The sequence below is a fragment of the Sander lucioperca genome, chromosome 6 (assembly GCF_008315115.2).
Source record: "Sander lucioperca isolate FBNREF2018 chromosome 6, SLUC_FBN_1.2, whole genome shotgun sequence".
NCBI lineage: Eukaryota > Metazoa > Chordata > Actinopteri > Perciformes > Percidae > Sander > Sander lucioperca.
The window spans coordinates 28573234-28593863 of NC_050178.1; the positions used below are offsets into that span (position 1 = coordinate 28573234).

At 40.0% G+C, this 20630-nt stretch overlaps 2 protein-coding genes across 2 annotated transcripts in view; both read right to left on the reverse strand.

The window, feature by feature from the left end:
- The window catches only part of LOC118495300 (nuclear factor 7, brain-like), a 1057410-nt gene that overhangs the window by 753737 nt on the left and 283043 nt on the right, over window positions 1-20630 (reverse strand). The gene's annotated exons all lie outside the window — the stretch shown is intronic.
- LOC116065144 (CD276 antigen-like) overlaps window positions 1-20630 on the reverse strand; it is a 104910-nt gene that overhangs the window by 24118 nt on the left and 60162 nt on the right. Inside the window, exon 6 of the mRNA XM_036002571.1 lies at window positions 17127-17303. Within this exon, the coding sequence (XP_035858464.1) occupies window positions 17127-17303 (177 nt within the window). The remainder of the gene's footprint in view (window positions 1-17126; window positions 17304-20630) is intronic.

Here is a 20630-nt window from a genome sequence, read left to right on the forward strand (position 1 = left end):
CTCCAGCACTACTGTCAGAAATCTAGGAGTTATTTTTGATCAGGATATATCCTTTAACGCCCACTTAAAACAAACCTCTAGAACAGCCTTTTTGCACCTTCGTAACATTGCCAAAATTAGGAATATCTTGTCTCAAAACGATGCTGAAAAACTAGTCCATGCATTCGTTACTTCCAGGCTGGACTACTGTAATTCCCTATTATCAGGATGCTCAAACAACTCTTAAGACTCTCCAGCTGATCCAGAATGCTGCAGTGTGTGTTCTGACAAGAACTAAGAAAAGAGATCATAGTTATCCTGTATTAGCTTCTCTGCATTGGCTTCCTGTAAAATCCAGGATTGAATTTAAAATCCTTCTCCTGTCTTACAAAGCTCTAAATGGTCAAGCACCATCATATCTTGAAGAGCTCATAGTACCTTATTGTCCCACTAGAGCACTGCGCTCCCAGAATGCAGAGTTACTTGTGGTTCCTAGAGTCTCTAAAAGTAGAACGGGAGCCAGAACATTTAGCTATCAGGCTCCTCTCCTGTGGAACCAGCTCCCAGTCTGGGTTCGGGAGGCAGACACCGTCACCACCTTTAAGAGTAAAACCTTAAAACTCTCCTCTTCGAGGAGAAGGGGAAAGGGGAGCGGGGGACAGTTGACCTCTGGGTCGAACGGGTTGCTGGGCATAGGCGCCGATACCGTTGGTGCTCCGCAAATACTGAGCACCCACGAAGCTGATCGCGGTTATGTGTCAGTTAAACTTGTCATCTCAATCCTATCCTGAGTTGAAAGAGCCTTGCCTACTTTACGGCTTTATTATCGAGTTGATAGGCGTGTGTGTTTGTGTCAGCCGTCTGAAATGTAAACATTTTTTGACTACTTTTTTTTTTTAAAGGGCGTGCACCCGTGAGCATTCAATAGGGGAGCAGGTTTCATACAATAACATCATTGATGATTTTGCATCAAGGAAGGCCAGAAAGATCAGGTTTTAGTTTTAGTTTGTGTTTTCTGTTCTTAGTGCTATAGTGTAACAGTTAGATTCTCTTTAGTGTGTTTTCACATTTGTGTGATGAGGGTTAGGGTTAGCTCGAAGGGGGTCTCGCCTTGGGTGTAATTCAATGTAGAACCGGCCCTGTATATACATCTTACTCTGTAAACAAAAACCTCGGTAACAATCTGCTTATCCTTTTAATTTCCTGAAATGCTTCCTAAAACTAGTCCCTTCTTAATTTTGAAAAGGTAGTCTCAGTAAAGGCTACAAAGGTTAGGATGGCTACGAGCTGTAACCACGGTGATTGATATGAGGATCATCTTCTGAATATAATTATTAATATGTTAGGCCTACCATAAATTGTTGTTTCAAAAAAGTAATTTATTTAAAACAATTAATAATGCAGTGTGATTTTAAATCAAACTAAGTCCCACACATAAATATGCTCATGTTTTTTTTTTTCCTTTAGTCTTTGCTATTAACATTCATCAACCACAAAATTAGAAAATTGCGTTTTTAAATAATGATCCATGGAAAATAAAATAAAAAATGCTTCTCTTTGTATATAGTTTACATACATTATACAACATTAGCCTACAAGTCAAAACAAATGCCCATTAGTCAAACAAGCCATTAGGCTGTAGTTCTAAACACTCAACTGTAGGTTGTTGATATAGTATATATAAGGCAAATCAAAGTGCTTAGCATAAAACACTATTTTTTCATTATTGGTATTTATATTGTGTAAATTCTCACGTGCAACATTCTTTCACAGATGAGGAGTGGTAATTACTACGTCACTTCCGGAGTCTTCAGCTGATTTTATATGATATATATATATATATATTTTAAATTTATTACAGGGACAGTGCATATTAATAAACATTTCTGTCAATATGCCAGAGTTAGCCAGAAGGCTATTTTTCATCTGCAGTCCCTAGACAGATGGTAAAAGTCACCCTAAAAGAAAGTAAAATTACATAACAATATAACAATTACAATACATTTAGTAAAAAGTACTGTAGTACAGTCAGACAAACATCAGACAAAGACATGAACACATGCACACATGCACACACACAAGGCAAGAAGCCAGCAGGGGGCAGCGAGAGCAGGTCTAGAAGTTATTGGTAATGTTGACAGCTCTGATTATCAATGAGCCATTTCTTTAACTGGATCTTAAATGTACTATATATGTTTAGATTTCTGATGGTTATGGGCAGTTTGGCCAAATACACTTTTCCTAGATGGAATGACTCCCCTCGCTGCACCTCTGGTTCTGCTGTGATCAGCTGTTCGGATGTTGACAAACTGGTGGAGAGGAGGGGATGATAAACCGTGAATAATTTTATAGACAAGACGTGAATTTGAATATTTGACCATGTTTTCTCAGTTGAGCAATCTGCATTTTTGTAATATTGGACAACGATGAAAAATATTTGGTTTCTTGTCCAGGATTTTAACAGTTTGTTTGTAAAGTGATTGCAGAGGTTTCACAGATGTAACACTAGCTTGTGACCAAATGAGTAAACAGTAAGTAATATGAGAAGATCATAGAGTGCATGTACATTTTTGCTGCCTGTGTGGACATTTGATGGCGAATGTATCTAAAGTTACTGAGGTTGAATTTGATTCGATTACAGACCCTTTTTACATGTGATGTAAATGACAACTTTGAATACATTAAAACCCCCAGATATTTGTATTCTGACACGATCTGCAGCCTTTCCCCTAACAATAAAACATCCGGCTCAACACTGAAGTTTCTGTGGGACTTGGCGAAGAACATTGTTACTGTTTTTGATGTGTTCAACTGCAGGCAGGATTGTTTCAGCCAAGCTGTAATATTAACCATGTAGTTAGTGAGCTTCTCAGCCACCTGAGAGATATTACTACCATGAACATAGGTTACGGTTTCATCAGCATACATCTGCACAGAAACATAAGAACAGATGGACAGAAGGTCATTTATATAAAGTGAGAACAACAAAGGTCCTAAATTTGATCCTTGAGGAAGACCGGTGGACAGACTGAGGGCTGCTGATTTAAATGACTGGACTCTGACATGTTGGGAGCGGTCAGTGAGGTAAGACTCAATTCATTTAAGCGCATCTGAGGAGAACTTGAAACTGCGTAATTTTGTCAGCAAGTTTTATGATTGACAGTGTCTAAGGCTTTCTTGAGATCCAGGAACACGGCACCAACAACCCCTCCTCGGTCCAACAGAGCTCTGATGTTTACAGTAAAGAAGCAGGTCGCAGTCTCGGTGGAGTAATTTGCTCTAAAGCCAAACCGCATAGGGTGAAGAGCATAGAGTGTGGTATTTAGATGGTTAATAATTTGTTTTGCTATCAGTTTCTCTGCAATCTTAGACACTGTGGGCAATATACTGATGGGTCTGTAGTTTGACATGGAATGAGGGTCTCCAGTTTTGAAAATGGGAGCAACAATAGCTGGTTTCCACATGCTTGGGAACATATTTTGTGAAATGTATTTTCGGAGAAGCCGTCGGCCGTCCGAGGAGCCGTCGGCCTTCATTTGAGCCGACCCGACGTGTTCAGTCGGGAGACAGGGAAGTTGGGACTCGCAGGGAAATGGCGAGCTGATGAGCCATCAAAATCTGACGAAAATCTTTTAAATGGACCTTTGTCAATCTGAAATGAAGACAATGAAGATTCAGAAACTGCATGGCCTATTTCTCGCTTGAAATGTTTTCAGAAACACGTTTTGGTGAACTATTTTAGTACAATATGAGATCGTATTCTAAACAAGCCGCCATGACAGTCTGGCTGTGAATTTCCGGAGAAAAAAGAACCACGTGACGCGTTCGTCCAATCAGCTGCCGGTTTTCATTTTCTGGGAAACAATCGGACTGTTAATGGAAACAATACAGAGCAGCGGCGCCTGCTGCTATGGAGACGTATTACGTTTCGCGCACGTGCAGAGCATACGCTGAAGTCGGCGTCTCTTCGGTTTGTTCTGAGGCACTTTTTGGACCTCGGGGACCCGACAGTCTGACTGGCTTTTCTGCCGACGGTCGGCCGTCTTTTTGGTGTGTCACCACCTTTAGGCACACCCGTCATGCTGTCTACTCAGCATCTTGATATGCCACACTGAGGTGGATGGATTATCTCGGCAAAGGAGAAGTGCTCACTAACAGATTTAGACAGATTTGTGAACAATATTTGAAATAAATAAGCCTTTTGTGTACATAGTATAAATCTTAGATCTTTGAGTTAATCACATGAAAAATGGGGGCAAAAACAAAAGTGTTGCGTTTATAATTTTGTTAAGTATATCTATCTATCTATCTATCTATCTAATAAATAACTTCTGGGATTCCCCGGTTGCCACCGGAAATTCCGCCGTATGTCCTTATTTTCGGCCATATTTCCATTACCTTCTGCTTTCTTTGTGTTGGCGTTCTAACCTCTGGTGGATTTCTGAGGACTATGGTTAACTGCTCCTCAGATCTCTGCAGGGTAAATCCAGACAGCTAGCTAGACTATCTGTCCAATCTGAGTTTTCTGTCGCACCACTAAAACAACTTTTTAACGTAAACATGTTCCACCAAAACAAGTTCCTTCCTGAGGCTATTTTGCAGCAGCACCGGGGCTCCGTGCAGCGCTTAGTGCCGCCCAAGACGATTGTGATAGGTTTAAATAAATACCAGTAAACCAGAGCACTTTTTCTCCCATCCCGGAATGCTGTGTAGACTAGCCAGACCCTCCTCCACCGCGCTGTCAAGGAAGGTCTGGCAAAGCGAGCCTATTAATAATACTGATAACATTTAGAAGTAAGGGTACTCATGGGGACACAAATCAGAAGTGCTGGTAGTCAGTTCTGGTGAAGTACTACTGGCCCGTTTCAGACACTGATCCAACCGTAGAGAAGAAGGTAGAGCAATGATGTGCTGCAGACAGAACACTATTTCCAAGAGTCTCTTCTTTATATAAAACTGGATTTACAGTTACACTGATTACCTAACTTTGGACTCTTGTATCACTAATGATGAAATATGATATTTTCACATTTCGCACACACTTGTTTGTGTGCACATGCATGTGTGTGTTGTGAGAAGTTGGGCCGTTGATGTGCATTTCCAAGAAACTCTTTATAACCGCTGCCTGAAGCTTCCTCTTTTTTTTTTTGGAGCTGATGTAAAAAAACCATACCACAATACCACTCACTGAAGCCAGCACTGTGTGAATAGCGACATGTACGTATAGTATTCAGATCATTGTCAAACTCTTGTCTTTTTCTTATTTGTATTTTTTTATTAACAAGCACTGCAGCTGTTCTTTGTTTCTGTCCAGGAAGTGAAAGTCATAGTAGTAATCTTTCTGCCGTAGAGAAGAGAGACTTCTGTAATTCTTCCACCAGCTCCACTCTGAAGTTCATACACAATCAATCACATTATTAGGTCACAATATGCAGAGAGTAGTTGCTGAGTAGCTGCTGAGTCACTCATTGTCTCTGTAGCCATCTTAATGAGGAAGAAATATATTTTACTTCCTGTATTTATCTGTACTCATTTCTGTCCTCTGATGGTAAATAAAGGCTCATCTTATGTTTTTATCAAGATCATCATTATTATATGAGGAAAGAAATAGATGGACTGGAGTAGGCCCAATAAAGATATATAATGTAAAAAGGTTCAACATGTTATCTGGTGGGCAGTGCAAAGGATTTGCTGTGGACATGGTTCAAGACGATGCCAAAAAACAAGTTTCTTGTTATAAACATTAGTTGATCTTGTTCCCTTAGCAACAAGGAGGACATTACATCAAATGTGTTTGACTGGAAGAAAGATGCTGTGGATGTGTTCTTTTATGCCAATGGCCAGCATTCCAATAATGGCCGAGGTGGTCAAAGTGAGCAGTTCAAAGGTCGAGTCTTTCATTTTGAAGATGAACTGAAACACGGCGACGCCTCCATAATCATCAGAAATACAAAGATATCTGACAGTGGAGAATACACCTGTCATTTTCCGAATCTTCAGCCACGTCAAACATTCAAGATTAAGCTTGATGATGGTGAGTACTTTCATTAAACAGTTAAAGATTTCTGCAAGACAACAATTTTTGTTGATAATACTTTACAAGCACTAACTAACGTTTTGTTTTGCCTTTTAGGTCGTGTTTTAAAAAACAGAAGTCACCCAGACCCATAGTGGGGGGTCTGGGTGTCCTCCCCCAGAGAAGTTTTGAGAATCAACGACTTCATTTCTTGTATTCTGATACACTTTTATGAACCAATTTACAGTGGAAATACCTTTATGTAGTCTATGTGTAGAAGAGAAACACAGATGACAATTCAAAATATATCAAAGATGTAATGGAAAGTATGTTGTTGCGTGTCATTGGGCATTTTTAATTGGGTATATGGAAATCCTGGAGCTTTCTTAGTGATTATATTGCTTATACCTGCGTATCATGTAGACTACACCACTGGATTCTTCCTCATCCTGCTTGGTTTTATCTGTGAATAATTTCAAAAATGCATGTTTGAAGGTGAATTAACTCAAAGCAGTTCTAACTTAGATTAAAAACACATCTGCTTATGTAAAAAAAAAATCTGACTGAAAATTTTAATTTCTACAAATGATTGCGCTGGTTCAACAATCACCAGAGATAAGAGAAAAAATAAGAAGAAACAAGAAATAACAGAACAAACTGCGCAAATGTTTCATAGTGATTTTGAGATCAGTCTGAACTGACACACACACACACACACACACACACACACACACACACACACACTCACATGCACACATTCCTGCCAGCTAAAACTAATGTGTGTACTATATGGTTGATACAAATCACAACATGTAAATAGGAACATGTTGGCGTTATTTTGTCACTTATTCGAAGCAGAAGGCTAGTTGGAACCGGTTACCTCCAGGATCTGTGCTAGGCTAAGCTAGCGCTGGGTGCGTCAGATAGAGTTACAACACGCATGGAGATGAGAAGGGTATGTATGGACTTGTTGGGTACTAGTAGGTGTACAGATTCAATTATTGGCATATTATCAAAGATGTTTATCAATATTAATAACGTTATGAATATGGTTATTAATAACTTTATCAAATCAACAAACAATCAAAACGGGGCACCACCCTGAAACTTCAGGGGCCAATATTGAACTGTGGAATAGTCTCATTTGTCAGTGGAAGGGTGAAATCCGAGCACTGACCTGTGTTTAACCAGCAATTAATACAATAATACACAAATAATCACAAACAACTGCTAATTAAAGTATAGTAGAATTTATTAACTTCAAAATTATCAATGGCCAATCAATAATCCTTTGATCAATTAAAACCAATATACGTTTCTTTTAAGTACAACAAAACAAAGCAAAAACAAAACAGCCTGTGTGTGTGTGTGTGTGTGTGTGTGGGTGTGAGAGAGTGAGTGTGAAAGAGTGGGGGGGTGACGAGGTGTAGTCTAGCCAAAGACTACAAAAATGGCTACTCTTGTGAGCTGCACAAAACTGTTTCACCCCAAGAGGGCGGTATTGATGGCCTAGATCCAAGATTAGCTGTTAGCTCCTTGAAGCTAAGCTATGTGCTACCAACAATAGGCTAGCTGCTAAGCTAACGTGTCTGCACACGTGTGGCTGACCAGAGGGACACACACAGGAGCGCAGAACTGTGGAGCGGTGCGCGCTCTGCAGTTTATGTGACTCGCTGTTTGGCCAGCTGTTCACCTTAGCGCGTGTGTGTAGCTATATGTTCATATATAGCCTACGTGTGTGAGAGGGAGGTAGCAATAACAGTTTTAACAACTTAGCTACAATATCAACACAACATATCAACAATGCACCGTGATCAGAGTGTTCACAGAATAGATTTGACTCAGCGGTCACAATCATAGATTAATAAATCAAAATGTGCAGCAATAGCACTGTATTGATCAGATCACATTAATGGTAACACAAAATAGCAGCAATAGCCAATTACTCATTAATAAAACACACTATTTATCTCTGCCCAGACCGTAAGCCTTCTTACTGTGTGTTCAGTCCGTTTGTTCCTGTCCATGGATTTCCACGAGAGAAAACAGACGGATCCGTGTGCTCGTCAGCTGCACGGACAAACTTTCCCTCCAAAAACAGCAGGAAGGGAACAGTTGACGTTGAGAAGGAAAAGCGGCGTTCTGTGGTCCGCTTTCCTTGTAGAGAAACGGTGTTCTCTTCTGCAGTTTTGAAACACGATGTGTGTTACAGGATCCAGTAGTGTTCTTTCCGAACACCGAGAGATCAATCCACTTTCGCCAGAAAGTGGAAGTTTTCGCACAAGCGCTTGCGCGCTTCCTTCAGCAACGGGATTGCAATGAAAGACCGAGATTTGTGGGTGGATAGGTTATCTATAGGTTAAGACCTCATGCTGTGTTTATGGTCCCAGGAGCCAATGGGAGATCAGAGTTCTCTGAGGAGGTGTGAACTACAAGGTTGTAGTTTTTAGAGTTTTCGGCCAGGTGTGAGGCTCAATCCTCTTTGGCTTGGACTTTCGCATCTGGTGTGAACTCACAAGGCTGGGCTCTTACATACAGGCCAAGATCCTTTGTTTGAAAGACCACATGGTCTCTGAGTCTTTTGTCTCTGAGTCACATGTTGGCTGAAAACCCTTTGCTTGAAAAAGATAATGTTTAACCCACTACTGTTAGGTTCCAACACTTACAAACAGTTACACAATCAACTAGAACTGCAAGACAAAATCAATGAGCCTATACATTGTGATATAACGTAAGCATAAAATAACTGAAAACTAAATAAATGTTTCCAGCAACACAGACATTATCAAAGCCTTTCTTCTATCATTAATGGATGACGTTCTGTTGGCTCTGGAGTTGAACCTGCAGGAAAAAAGACAAAACAATATTAGAGAAATTAAATTAATCTTTCTTGATCATATTCAGGCTGCACAATCACAGTTTTACCACTAACACATCATTTATTTTTGGTGTCTGATCTACACAGATCTGCCCTAAAATGCATTCTTTTCTGTTTGGAAATAAAGTTAATGTTAATACACAAACACAAACCAGAATAGCAGTTGCACTTAGAGACGCCTACTGCTTTGTGTGTGTCGCTGCGTGATTAGAATAGAGTCCTACATCAAATATATTCAATAATTTTAAGAATATAATAAAATGATCTTGAGTACATTATAACATCCTGTCGTATGAATTTAAGCAGTTCCATCTTTTCACTCTCGGCTTCACACACATTCACTGTAAAACTATGCATAAAAGTAAAGTTAACTTTTTGGTTGTTTGTTGTCTTACTTTTGAAAACAAAACCAAAATGTAGATGCATCTCTCAGCAACATCAGGCAGTGTACACACTCAGATTTAATCTACTACAGACTGCTGATATTTCATTAAGAAATGTGAAACTGACACCATCGATGAGTTCAAAGTGTTCATCATGTTTGTTCAGATGCAGCAGTTAGATAACAAGGTGGAGACCAGGCTCCAGTCCTTAAATGAGAGGACATCTTTAACTGGTTCATCAAAGTACTCACCAACAACAACAAGCTTAATGTAGAATATTTGAGGTGGGTTAGTAAATGGAAATCTACAGATGTATTCTCCACTGTCAGCCCTCGTCGTATTTCTGATGGTTATGGAGGCGTTGCCTTGTTTCAGTTTATCTGGAAAATGTGAGACTCGACCTTTGAACTGCTCACTCTGACCTGGACGCTCATCACTGTAAAGATGACCTTTATCATACAGGAACACCTTCTCAAAAGTAAATGAATCAGTGTTTTGAGAAACTTTACGCCAGAGAAACCGTGTTGACGTAAGGTCCTCCTTGGGCCAGAGGGAACAGGGTAAAGTAACATCACTGCCTTCTTCTACTGTGATGACTTTTGGCCCTAAAAGACAAAAACATGTATTAATCAATATGTTTACATGCAGAATCATCAGTTAGTAATTATTAAGGAAGAAAAAATGTAGTCAGAATTATTCCACAAAGGCAGTTTTACAAGTTTTACAAGAAAAATTATTTCTGCATATTTTTGTAAACATCACCAAAGTATTTTAACTGTTTAAGCTTGTTGTGTATTATATAATTAGCATTCCCTACATCAAATCTATTCAATAATCTTAAGAATAGAATAAAATGATCTTGAGTACATTATAACATCCTGTCGTATGAATTTAAGCAGTCCCATCTTTTCACCCTCGGTTTCACACATATGGCTGTGCAACATGGTTTCACGGCAGTTGGTGAAATGGTCACGTTCAGGGACGTCACTAGGATTTAAAGACGGGGTGCTTAGCCCCCAGGGTATTTGTAACTTGCGTTTGCAAAATCTTTGCACTCATATCTTTTGTTACTGTTTTAGAGCTACACTTATGTCAACACCCAGTCAAGAAACCAAGATGTTAACAAGTAAAAAGTGACAGGCATATCCTCTTCTTCCATTTCTACTCTGTTAAACAAAACAGACACATCAAAAGCTGCATGGGGGAATTTACTTAGGCCAGACTTTGCTCCTGATGAGTTCTTCTGTAGGCAATTACTTAAATGATATCTGTCTGCTCATGTAAATGTGTGATAAAGTAATAGCATACTATATCTAATTTCTCTCTCTATAAGATAAGTTGTCCAAAGAATGCTATTTAATTACACTAATTACTGTAACTGTGCTGTGGATTGGTTCAATCAGAATGGCATTTCACTGTATAGTTCTGGCTTGCATAGAGTATAACCCAAGAACCAGAATTTTAAGGCCTACATTTAGGCAACATCTACATAGTTATTTACTTTATCACAGCCAATGAATGCATACAGTTAAGTTGGTCAGAATATAGCTAGCATATATAATAAATAGGGCTGTCAATTGATTACATTTTTTTTAATCTAATTAATTACATACTCTGTGATTAATTAATCGAAATTAATCGCATACATAATTAACGGTGCCTGAACTGATACTTTTTAAGAAAGTAAAAAAAGAAAAGAAAAAAAAGGGTACTAAACAACAGTTGGTGACATTAAAGAACGGCTTTTTTATTGCTAAGGTTATATGGTCAAAATTAAATGATTTAATAATAATGTATAACAATAACTTATTTCAGTAGTAAATTGCTGTTGAACGACAAAAACAACCACCGAGGACATCTACAATAACTTCAAATGCACCATCCAATCAATGATCCAGGCAGCACATTATCGTCTCCCTCCTTCATTTTACAGTCGAATGGTGGCTAGAACGGCTCCGGGTCAAACGTCAATATGGAATGGATTAATCTGCATTTTTTTTTCTCAGATTAATTAATCGAAATGAACGCGTTATTTTGACAGCCCTAATAATAAATATAATGAAATCATATAGTTTAGGCTATGTCTTAGAGCCTTGACCTGTATTGTTAGAAGAAAACAAAACACCCCACGTTTCCTTAGACCTATAAACCACTACTGACCTCAATCAGAATCAACTGCCCTGCCAATCTCCTGCTTCTCTTTCTCTCTGCTAAAATATCTTCCAATATCCATCTGCTCAATGAATTGAAGGATACTGTTGGGTTTTAAAAAGTTAAAAACATTGGTGATTGGCAATATACATGTAGGTTAAAAATGTAACCTATTTTATGTAAACTGCCATGAGACTGACACTGCAGCTGAGTGGAAAAGGATTGCTTCAATACTAACTACACTTAATCAGCATTTGACTGCATCACACCAACCCTAGCTTCTAAAGAATTGATTGAGTCATGTCTGTCAATTTGCATACTCAAAGAGACTCAGGCCACGTCCACACGTACCAAAACGATCTTTTTTTTTACCCGTCTTCCCTGGATTCGTTTCGAGATTTTTTTCGACACGTATCCGGTAAAAAATGACTCAACGCGCTACTTCATATTCCAGGCCTATAGGCGGCGCTGTTTCTGCTACAGAAATTCACCAAAAAACGGAGAAGAAGAGTTAACTTCCCATCATAACATGACTAGCTCATGGATGTATTAAGAGAACGGACTAGCTAGACTAACGTTCTCTTAATACATATACCACTTATTTTGCAATTCTGTCTGCCATCGGACATGATTGCAGCGCGCTAGCTGGCAGAGCTAACGTTAGCTCTGCTAACTAGCTAGCTAACATCGGCAGTCAAACAAACATCAATGATCCAATGTCTTTTTGATAATCTCCACGTTTTTCTTGCAGTAGCTTTTCTACAATAAGCCGTGGTAAAAATTACTATAATCCGTTCAATCCGTCTGTTGATAAGCAGACATATAGCTAGCTATCTTCCACTTTATAAACAGCTAGCTAACCATAGCAGCTAACATTAACGTTACGTCACTGCTGTAGCGGTCAGCTACTTTAGCGATGTTTAACGTTAGCTACATAACGTTAGCAATATATTTTGTGTAGAATCCAGGACCGGCAGAGCAGAGGGAAGTGTCAAGGAGCAGAGACAAACTATTTAGCTAGATGAAGTGAGCTGGTTTGACCATTGAGATTAGATATGCTCGCTTAGCTTCACCTGTGGCGTGCACTAGTGCTGGACTGCAGGTAAGAGGTCGAGGGGTGTGGCGATGACATCATCGATACGATAAAAAGCCGGCTTCACCATCCAGACGAAGCCAAAAGAGAGCCGTCTTCGACCCTGGGACCCGGTTTCAAAAAAGTGCGTTTTCAGGCAGTGCGTTTACTGGATCTGTCTGGACGAGGGGCCCAAACGATGCTAAAAATGTGCGTTTGCACCAAAAAGCGTCTCCGTGTGGATGGCCCCTCCTTGTCCTCACAGGAAAGATAACTTCTCTCCCAGCCTGTTGGGAGTCGCCCCTGCTGGGTTGAGACTAGGTTAGGACAATAGAAATGTTTATTAGGGCTTTGACTCCGAACTTCGATATTCAAATATAATTCGAATATTAAAAAAAATATTGATATTCAAACGAATATTAGGCAGCCCTTAATATTTGAATTTCGAACCTGTTATGGGCATTATTTTTTTGTAAATGTGTTTGCTTGTAAACCTTGTTTTCAATTCAGAGTCCGAGGCTTTTTCACACATTTCAAAATGTAACTACACGTCACGGCGATGCACGTCGCTCGGCCACGGCTTGGTAGCGCATTTCCCCCCTGACTCATTTCCTGGTTCTCTTTCTCCATAAACAACGTAAAATCAAGGAGAGGGTTACAGATACTGCTACAGATTTCCCACCGTGGTCAGAAAACACAGGGGAGACGATTTGTTTCTCTCACTATGACTCTAGAGTCGCTACTCGCTCTGAAGCTACCGGTAATCACCGTCACTCTCTCACAACACACACTCCCCACACACACACACACACACACACACACACACACACACACACGGCTCAACGCACACACCAGCGCAAAAGTATGAACATCAGACCACCTACGTAGGCTACGGTGAAATATCCGACCTTCCTGTTGAAAGCATATTGTTTGTGTTTAATCCAGGGTCTGACTTTTAATAAAAAAAAAAAAAAACAGTGGTGGCAGTGTGTTTTTCTTCTGACATCATTGCACGCCTACTGACTGATACACTGCCCTCTGGTGGACAGAACATTTACGAAGTTTGATACCAATATAAGCCTTACTGAAGGCATTTAATGGTCAAAATATTATTGATAAATATTCGAATATTAATATTAATAAACAAACGAACTTCGAACATGATTTTTGGGCAAAAGTCAAAGCCCTAATGTTTATCTCTGTAAGACTGAATAGAATTGATATTCACACGTTACAAACCTTTCATCTTGACCTGGAATAACCTGACAATTCAGAGGTGGGACCTTATCGTGAGAAACATCCAGGGGGCGGCATTTTATCATGAGTCACGAGCAAAATCCTCTGCTCCGCGAAGTAGTTTTCTATTATCTATCATTTCACTATGTGGGGAATTGGCAGATTGGCGCCCCCTGCAGCTGCAGGTGCCCCTGCTTGCTGGAAGTGCTGTGCACAGACTACCATTTCACTGTGGGGAATTGGCAAATTGGCACCCCCATTGCAGCTGCAGGCGCCCTGCTTGCACCCCCTACTTTCACAATGAAATGGACTAGTCCATAAAGGTGTGGGCCCGGCGCGAAAGATAAACACACAGTGACAGGAGAACTCTGAAGTATACACAGAGACAGAGCAAGACGAGTCTAAACCTTTCTTTTATGTCAATGGTCTAAACGCGAAAATCAAACAAAGTTACACAAGCGTCTCAACTAAAAGAAAAAAGCCAAAAGACATGTTTTCGGCAGTAGCAGGACCTTCATCAGCTCCCGTGGCTGATAATAGTAGTCAGTGTCAGTGGCATGCAGAGTGAGGAGGACACTCAGGAGGAGAGAGACAGAGATGAGGGAGTGAGGGTAGAACCTGTGGTAAGCACAACTCCCCTTAAAACACTTTGGCCCTTGATAAAACTGAGCCAAAAACTGAGCCAAAAACTGAGCCAAAAACTGAGTGGTGGACAAAACACTTCAACAATAAAAGACGTAGGCATGCTTTACTGTATGATTGCATTAGTAGCCTATATAAATGTTGAACATCATGCAAACTTTCTTAATGATAATTGTAGCTCTTAAAATTAAAGCACAGGACCTCTTGAAATGATAAAAAAAAAAATATATATATATATATATATATATATATATATATATATATATATATGTATAGAGAGAGAGAGAGAGAGAGAGAGAGAGAGAGAGAGCTTGTAGTATACCGTTTTATTAATTTATTAATCTTGTTAAATTTTTTATTATTGTATATATTGTTGGCACATTTATGTGCATAGTGTATATTTATTTTAAGTACTGATAACCTATACTGTCATATTTTGTGCAGAATTGTGTTCATTGTGGAGATTGTTCACATTAAAAAGTGTGTTTCCTGTTGTAATTGCAATAGTTAAATAACTGGATTCTCTTAAGTGTGTTTTTCAAATGCTCTAATGAAGGATTTGTGCAATTGAGAAATATAATTTCTTATGATGTTGGGGGAGGGGGGGGCTCAAAGGGGGTCTCGCCCTGGGTGTAATTCAATGTAGAACTGCCCCTGGAAACATCTGACCAATATAGGGAGAGATTTGAGGAACCACCCTCAACTTCTAGGGAATATATGGTGAATATACTAAGAAAGATGTTTTTAATGTGACTCCATCAAGGAGAAGCATATATTGCGGTCCACTGCTGGCAGTGTTTTATTGTTGTATTGTTTTTGACATGTCATTCTCATCATTCTGTTTTATTAAGTATTTTGTTTAATCTTCATTGGACCAAGCATGCTCCTTCCTCAGAAATCCAACGAACACGTCTCTTAGATTTTTTCTAACAATACACCGGTACAATAGCTTTAACAGGGACCCTATGACTTTAGTTTTCACTGACAACAACATTCTATGGGGACTGATATTGTTTTAGAATACTATAGAGATAGGCTATATTATCTCATTATCATTGGCATATTATTGTTTTCCATAGTAAACCAAAATATCCCCTTTCCTTTACCTCAAGAAAACGTAACTAAAGTTAAGCAGGTCATTAAAAACAACTTACAATTTCACTCTGTATCACTCACTACATGTAATCAATCCTCCTTCACCATTCATCTGTGTGTATCGGTGTGTGTGCAATTGTGCATGCAGTAGCGAGTTCAGACCAAAGTAGTAGCAACAAGACGAGAGGAATCCTCAAGTTACTTGCAACGCTCTGAAAGCTGTCATCTTGATAGCACATCTACTCTTTGTTCTGTCTAACTTCCGACTTTTCAGCTATTTTGTAGCTGGATATATATCATTTGTTGCGTCTAAATATGAATGGGGATACGCTTAGTGATATTGAGATGCTTGATACAGTTGAATCTTTGATTCTCTGTTTTGTTTTAATGCCGCTTGGCTCTCTTCAGTAGCTAACTCTCTACCTCGCTCGTCCACATACCCGTTACCATGCCCGTGGGCGCTCGTTGAGCCTCTAACACTGCCATTTCGACCAGCTGACTGTTGTAAAATAGAATTAAAACAGACACACTACACACCGACAGACACAGATAAATGGTGAAGGAAGATTGATTCACCGTAGTTAGTGATACAAGGTGCACTGTAAAAAAAAAAAAAATCTAATTATTATTGTTGTTCTTATTATTATTTAGGGGGGCTTAGGAACATTTTAGGGTACCTTCAGCACCCCTAAAATAGGCCTAACGAAGTCCCTGGTCACCTTTTAATCTATTGATTTGTGTACATGGACATGATTATGTCTTTTTTTTCGTGGTGGTCAGCACGAAATGGGAAGCATCAAGAACAGGAAAGGAGCGCGCAAGGCTACGGTTGGGTGAAAAGAAGAACTGATTGGGATCAGAAAAGAAGAACGGTGTTGGGTTTAGGAAAAGAAGAAACGGGAAAGCAAACATCACTTGCGGGAAACCAGACAACGGACGGGGAAAGGAACCGTCAGACGCGGACGGTTGTGTTTAGGAAAAGAACAACGGGGAAAGTTAACGTCACATGCGGGACACGATCCCCGGTCTCCGGCGTGAAAGTCCTGTGTTGTTTGACCCAACCAACCTCCTTGCGCGGATTTTCGGCTTTTAATACTAGTCGCTACCATTGTCGTCGTTGTGCTGTGATCACGAAAGATGCATCCCATTGAAATACATTAGTTTAAAATTCGTGCTCTCCACCATGAAAAAAAAACGACATAATCGTGTCCGTGTACACAAAGTAATGCATTAAATAACGTGACCATTTCACAAACTGCCGTGAGACTGGGTTGGGCTGTAAAACTAGAGGCCAGAGTTCAAACAAACATTTAAAACTATGCATAAAAGTAAAGTTAACTTTTTGTAGGTTACTTATGAAAACAAAAACAAAATGCCACCACACCATGGATGAGTTCAAAGTTTTCATCATGTTTGTTCAGATGCAGCAGCTAGATAACAAGGTGGAGACCAGGCTCCAGTCCTTAAATGAGAGGACATCTTTAACTCTTTCATCAAAGTACTCACCAACAACAAGCTTAAAGTGGAACATTTGAGGTTTCTGATGATCTAGATAAATACAGATGTATTCTCCACTGTCAGCCCTCGTCATATTTCTGATGATTATGGAGGCTTTGCCTTGTTTCAGTTCATCTGGAAAATGTGAGACTCGACCTTTGAACTGCTCACTCTGACCTGGACACTCGAAACTGTAAAAATGGCATTTATCATAGAGGAACACCTTCTGACCATCATCAGTTTTCAGAGAAACTTTCTTCAAGATAAACTCTGTTGACGGAATGTCCTTCTTGGTGCTGAGGGAAAAGGGTAAAATAACATCACTGCCTTCTTCCACTGTGATGACTTTTGGCCCTGGAAGACAATCACATGTATTAATCAGTATGTTTACATGCAGAGTCATCAGTTAGTAATTATTAAGGCAGAAAAAAAAAATTGTAAGCAGAATTATTCCACAAAGGCAGTTTTACAATCAGTTTAGTTTTTTCTTTGCTATAGTTATTTCTGCATATTTTTTTAAACACGACCAACATATCTTAACCGTTTAAGCTTGTAATGTATTATATTATTTACATACCCTACATCAAATATAATAAATCATTTTTAGAATAATGAATTAAGAATAAAATAAATTGATCTCCACTACATTATAACATCCTATAACAGTATTAAAGAAAATCCAACTGACTTGATCCAACTCTGGAGTAAATACCAACAGAATGATTAATGACTGAAGATAAAACAACTGTAAAGACTCTAAATATTAGATTCATATAAATTAGGGCTGTCAGCATTAACGCATAACGCGTTAATTTTTTTTGATCGCATATCGCCATTTATTAATATATTTTCACTTCACTCGGCTTCACGTCGTGCCTAACAGGCTACTATTTTGACCCTTTGCCGCACCTTTACTTATCATCAAGCTGTCATACTTCCTCCTAACACATCCTGCTGCTGCAGGCTGCAGGCATGATGGAGAAAGACAGCAGCAACACAAAGCCATATGCAGCCATATGCACATTATGTAAAGCCGAATTAAAATATCACGAAGCACGTCAAGCTTGAGCTACCACCTACGAGCTAAGCATAGTACAGTTAACGTGACTCAGATTGATGCTGGTGGGCTCAGGCAAAGCACTATTTTGGAGAATGCTACTCGCCGACCTGTTGTTGAAACCAAAGTGCAAACGCTGTCTCATCAACCGGTGATCACTGCACGTCAGTGAGTTATCAAAATTATTTAGAAGTTACTGCACACTATATTGACTCTGGTAAGTAGGGTTGGGTACCGAAACGTGTCGACCTAAACGGCAGTAACGAGACCGAATAAGAATGAAAATTCCGGTGCCTCATTTCGGTGCCTGACTTTACACTACACCTGACAGCAGGTAACGTTAGCCTACCTTTAGCTAGCAGCTGGATTAAACAGGGTTAAAATGCTGACAGCTAACGTTAAACAGTGTAAAGTGTGACTGTATTTCACTGTAGAGGATTCTAACACCGGGATGTAACAGTCTGCTCTGCAGCGCAGCAGCTGCCGTTGTCAGAATTAAACAACACAGACGGTGCGTTCACTTAAAACAGGTAGCCTCGTGGTGCATTCACAGTAATTGTAAAATACCCTTTCCCCATCTGGTGGTTGTTTTTGTGGTTCAACAGCAATTTACTGGTGAAATTAGTTATTAGGGGTCCAAGCCAGAGTCTGCAAGAACCGGCGGTAGCAAGAGCTACGCCGTTCGCACAGCAGGGCTGTGGAACCCTATTGTTTTTCTACTGATTAATCAGCATCATCATTCTTCTCCGCCTAAAACTCCGACTAGAGCCTAAACCCATAGACTGTATATAAGAATGGACCAACAGATCCCGTTGCTCTGGACGGAGACCAGTGAAGGATATTAGAAGCACTTTTCCGGTGAGCGCTGAGCGTTACTGGGCAGCCTCCAACTGAGAGAGACAACGTAAATGTGACGTGAGCAACCTGTCTGAAAGTTGTAAGTCTTCTGGTAGCTGTGCAGAGAGAAATCTCAATCATTCCCAATCTTGCAGAGACGGAGAGCATAGGTATATGTAAGGAGATAACATAGACACAGGCTAATTATTGCTAACTAAACTGCTAGTTAACATTAGTAATTAAACTTAAACAGCTAATGTAAGTCGAAACTGTCTGCGAGTTTCTCCTGTACTATACGGTAATTCCTCTACTATGCGACAGTAAGTCCCGTGGTTATGATACAATCGTTAGCCTGTTTTTATAAAAACGTCTGCAACGGAGCCATAACGTGAGGTACAAGGTAATGGAGGCTTTTTATACATTGTCGTGTTTCTTTAGAAATAAACAATGGACAAATAAAGTCTTTAAACTCTTCAGATGTAAAGTTATTCGCGGTCAAAGTGACGTCAAAATGAATGGCAGTCAATGGAATGCTAATGGGGGGTGAGTGCTTATTAGCATCAAAATGGCGCCATAGGAGGTTCGGGTTGTGAGGAAACGCTTACCCCCTTGCCTAAACCATACTTGTTGGGGGGTTGCCATTTTCAGGACTGGTCCCAAACTCCGCAAGGACCTCAGGCGCAACAATTCACCCACTTCCACCACTAGGTGGCGCTATAGCATAAAAAAACACGTTTGGCCCTATAACTCCCACACCGTACACCGGACATTCAAAAACCATACATTCACTCGTTTGCTGGATCCAACTGAATCACGTGATATAGGCCACGCCCATTTCCGCCTAGACTTTTATGCGTGAAAAATTGAGATTTATCAAAAACCTACTTTTTCGAACTCCTCCTAGACCGTGCGACCGATTGGCACGCAATTTTGCACGTAGCATTTCGAGATGGGCCTGACAAAAAGTTAATAAAAGGATTTTGCTAGGATCAAAATTGCGCATTTGACAACCAAACAAATTTTCCTAGCTAGCTACCACACACGTACCATATCATATCTCGGCCAAATTAAATGTTATCAGCAAAGAACTTGGATCATTGTTCAACATCCCACTACGATGCTCTGTACCAAATTTGGCATAGATCGGCCTTTAGGGGGCGCTATAAGCAACGTTTATTTGTTTTGGCCAATAACTCAGTGCATTTAAATGGGGAATTTGCAATTGCAATATCTCTGCCACAGTAAATGCAATCAACACCAAGATCGGCCATTAGGGGGCGCTATAATTAACGTAGACGAGTTTTGGCCCTTTTACTCAATCTATGTTAATGGCATATTTGCAATGGAAATGTACCACAGACCTTGCAGCTCACACTTCTCAATATTTACTGATGTTTGCCTCCTACCGTTTTTTTTACTTTTGCGTGCTCCCCTGGTTTTTTACAATAAACTAACTTCTTAACCCACCTGACAAAGTTTCTACAACCTTCACAGTAGACAAATTCAACTCTTTTCTCTCACTTTTTCAATCAAAAATCAACACCATTCATAGGCGCCAACAACTTGACCACCTCCCCTGCTCCTTCAACCACCACACCTGCCTCCCCCCCTCTACCCTCTCGGTCACTCTCTCATTTCTCTCTGCTGTCCCCTACGGTCAGGGCGGTTAAAAAGTTTGTTTATTGTAGAGAATTCTTAAAGGTAGTCTGTATATGCATGGAGGTGAACTGTTGACCGCTACGTTTGCAACGGCGACGTACCGCAGACGTTGCGGTTCGCGCCTCTCC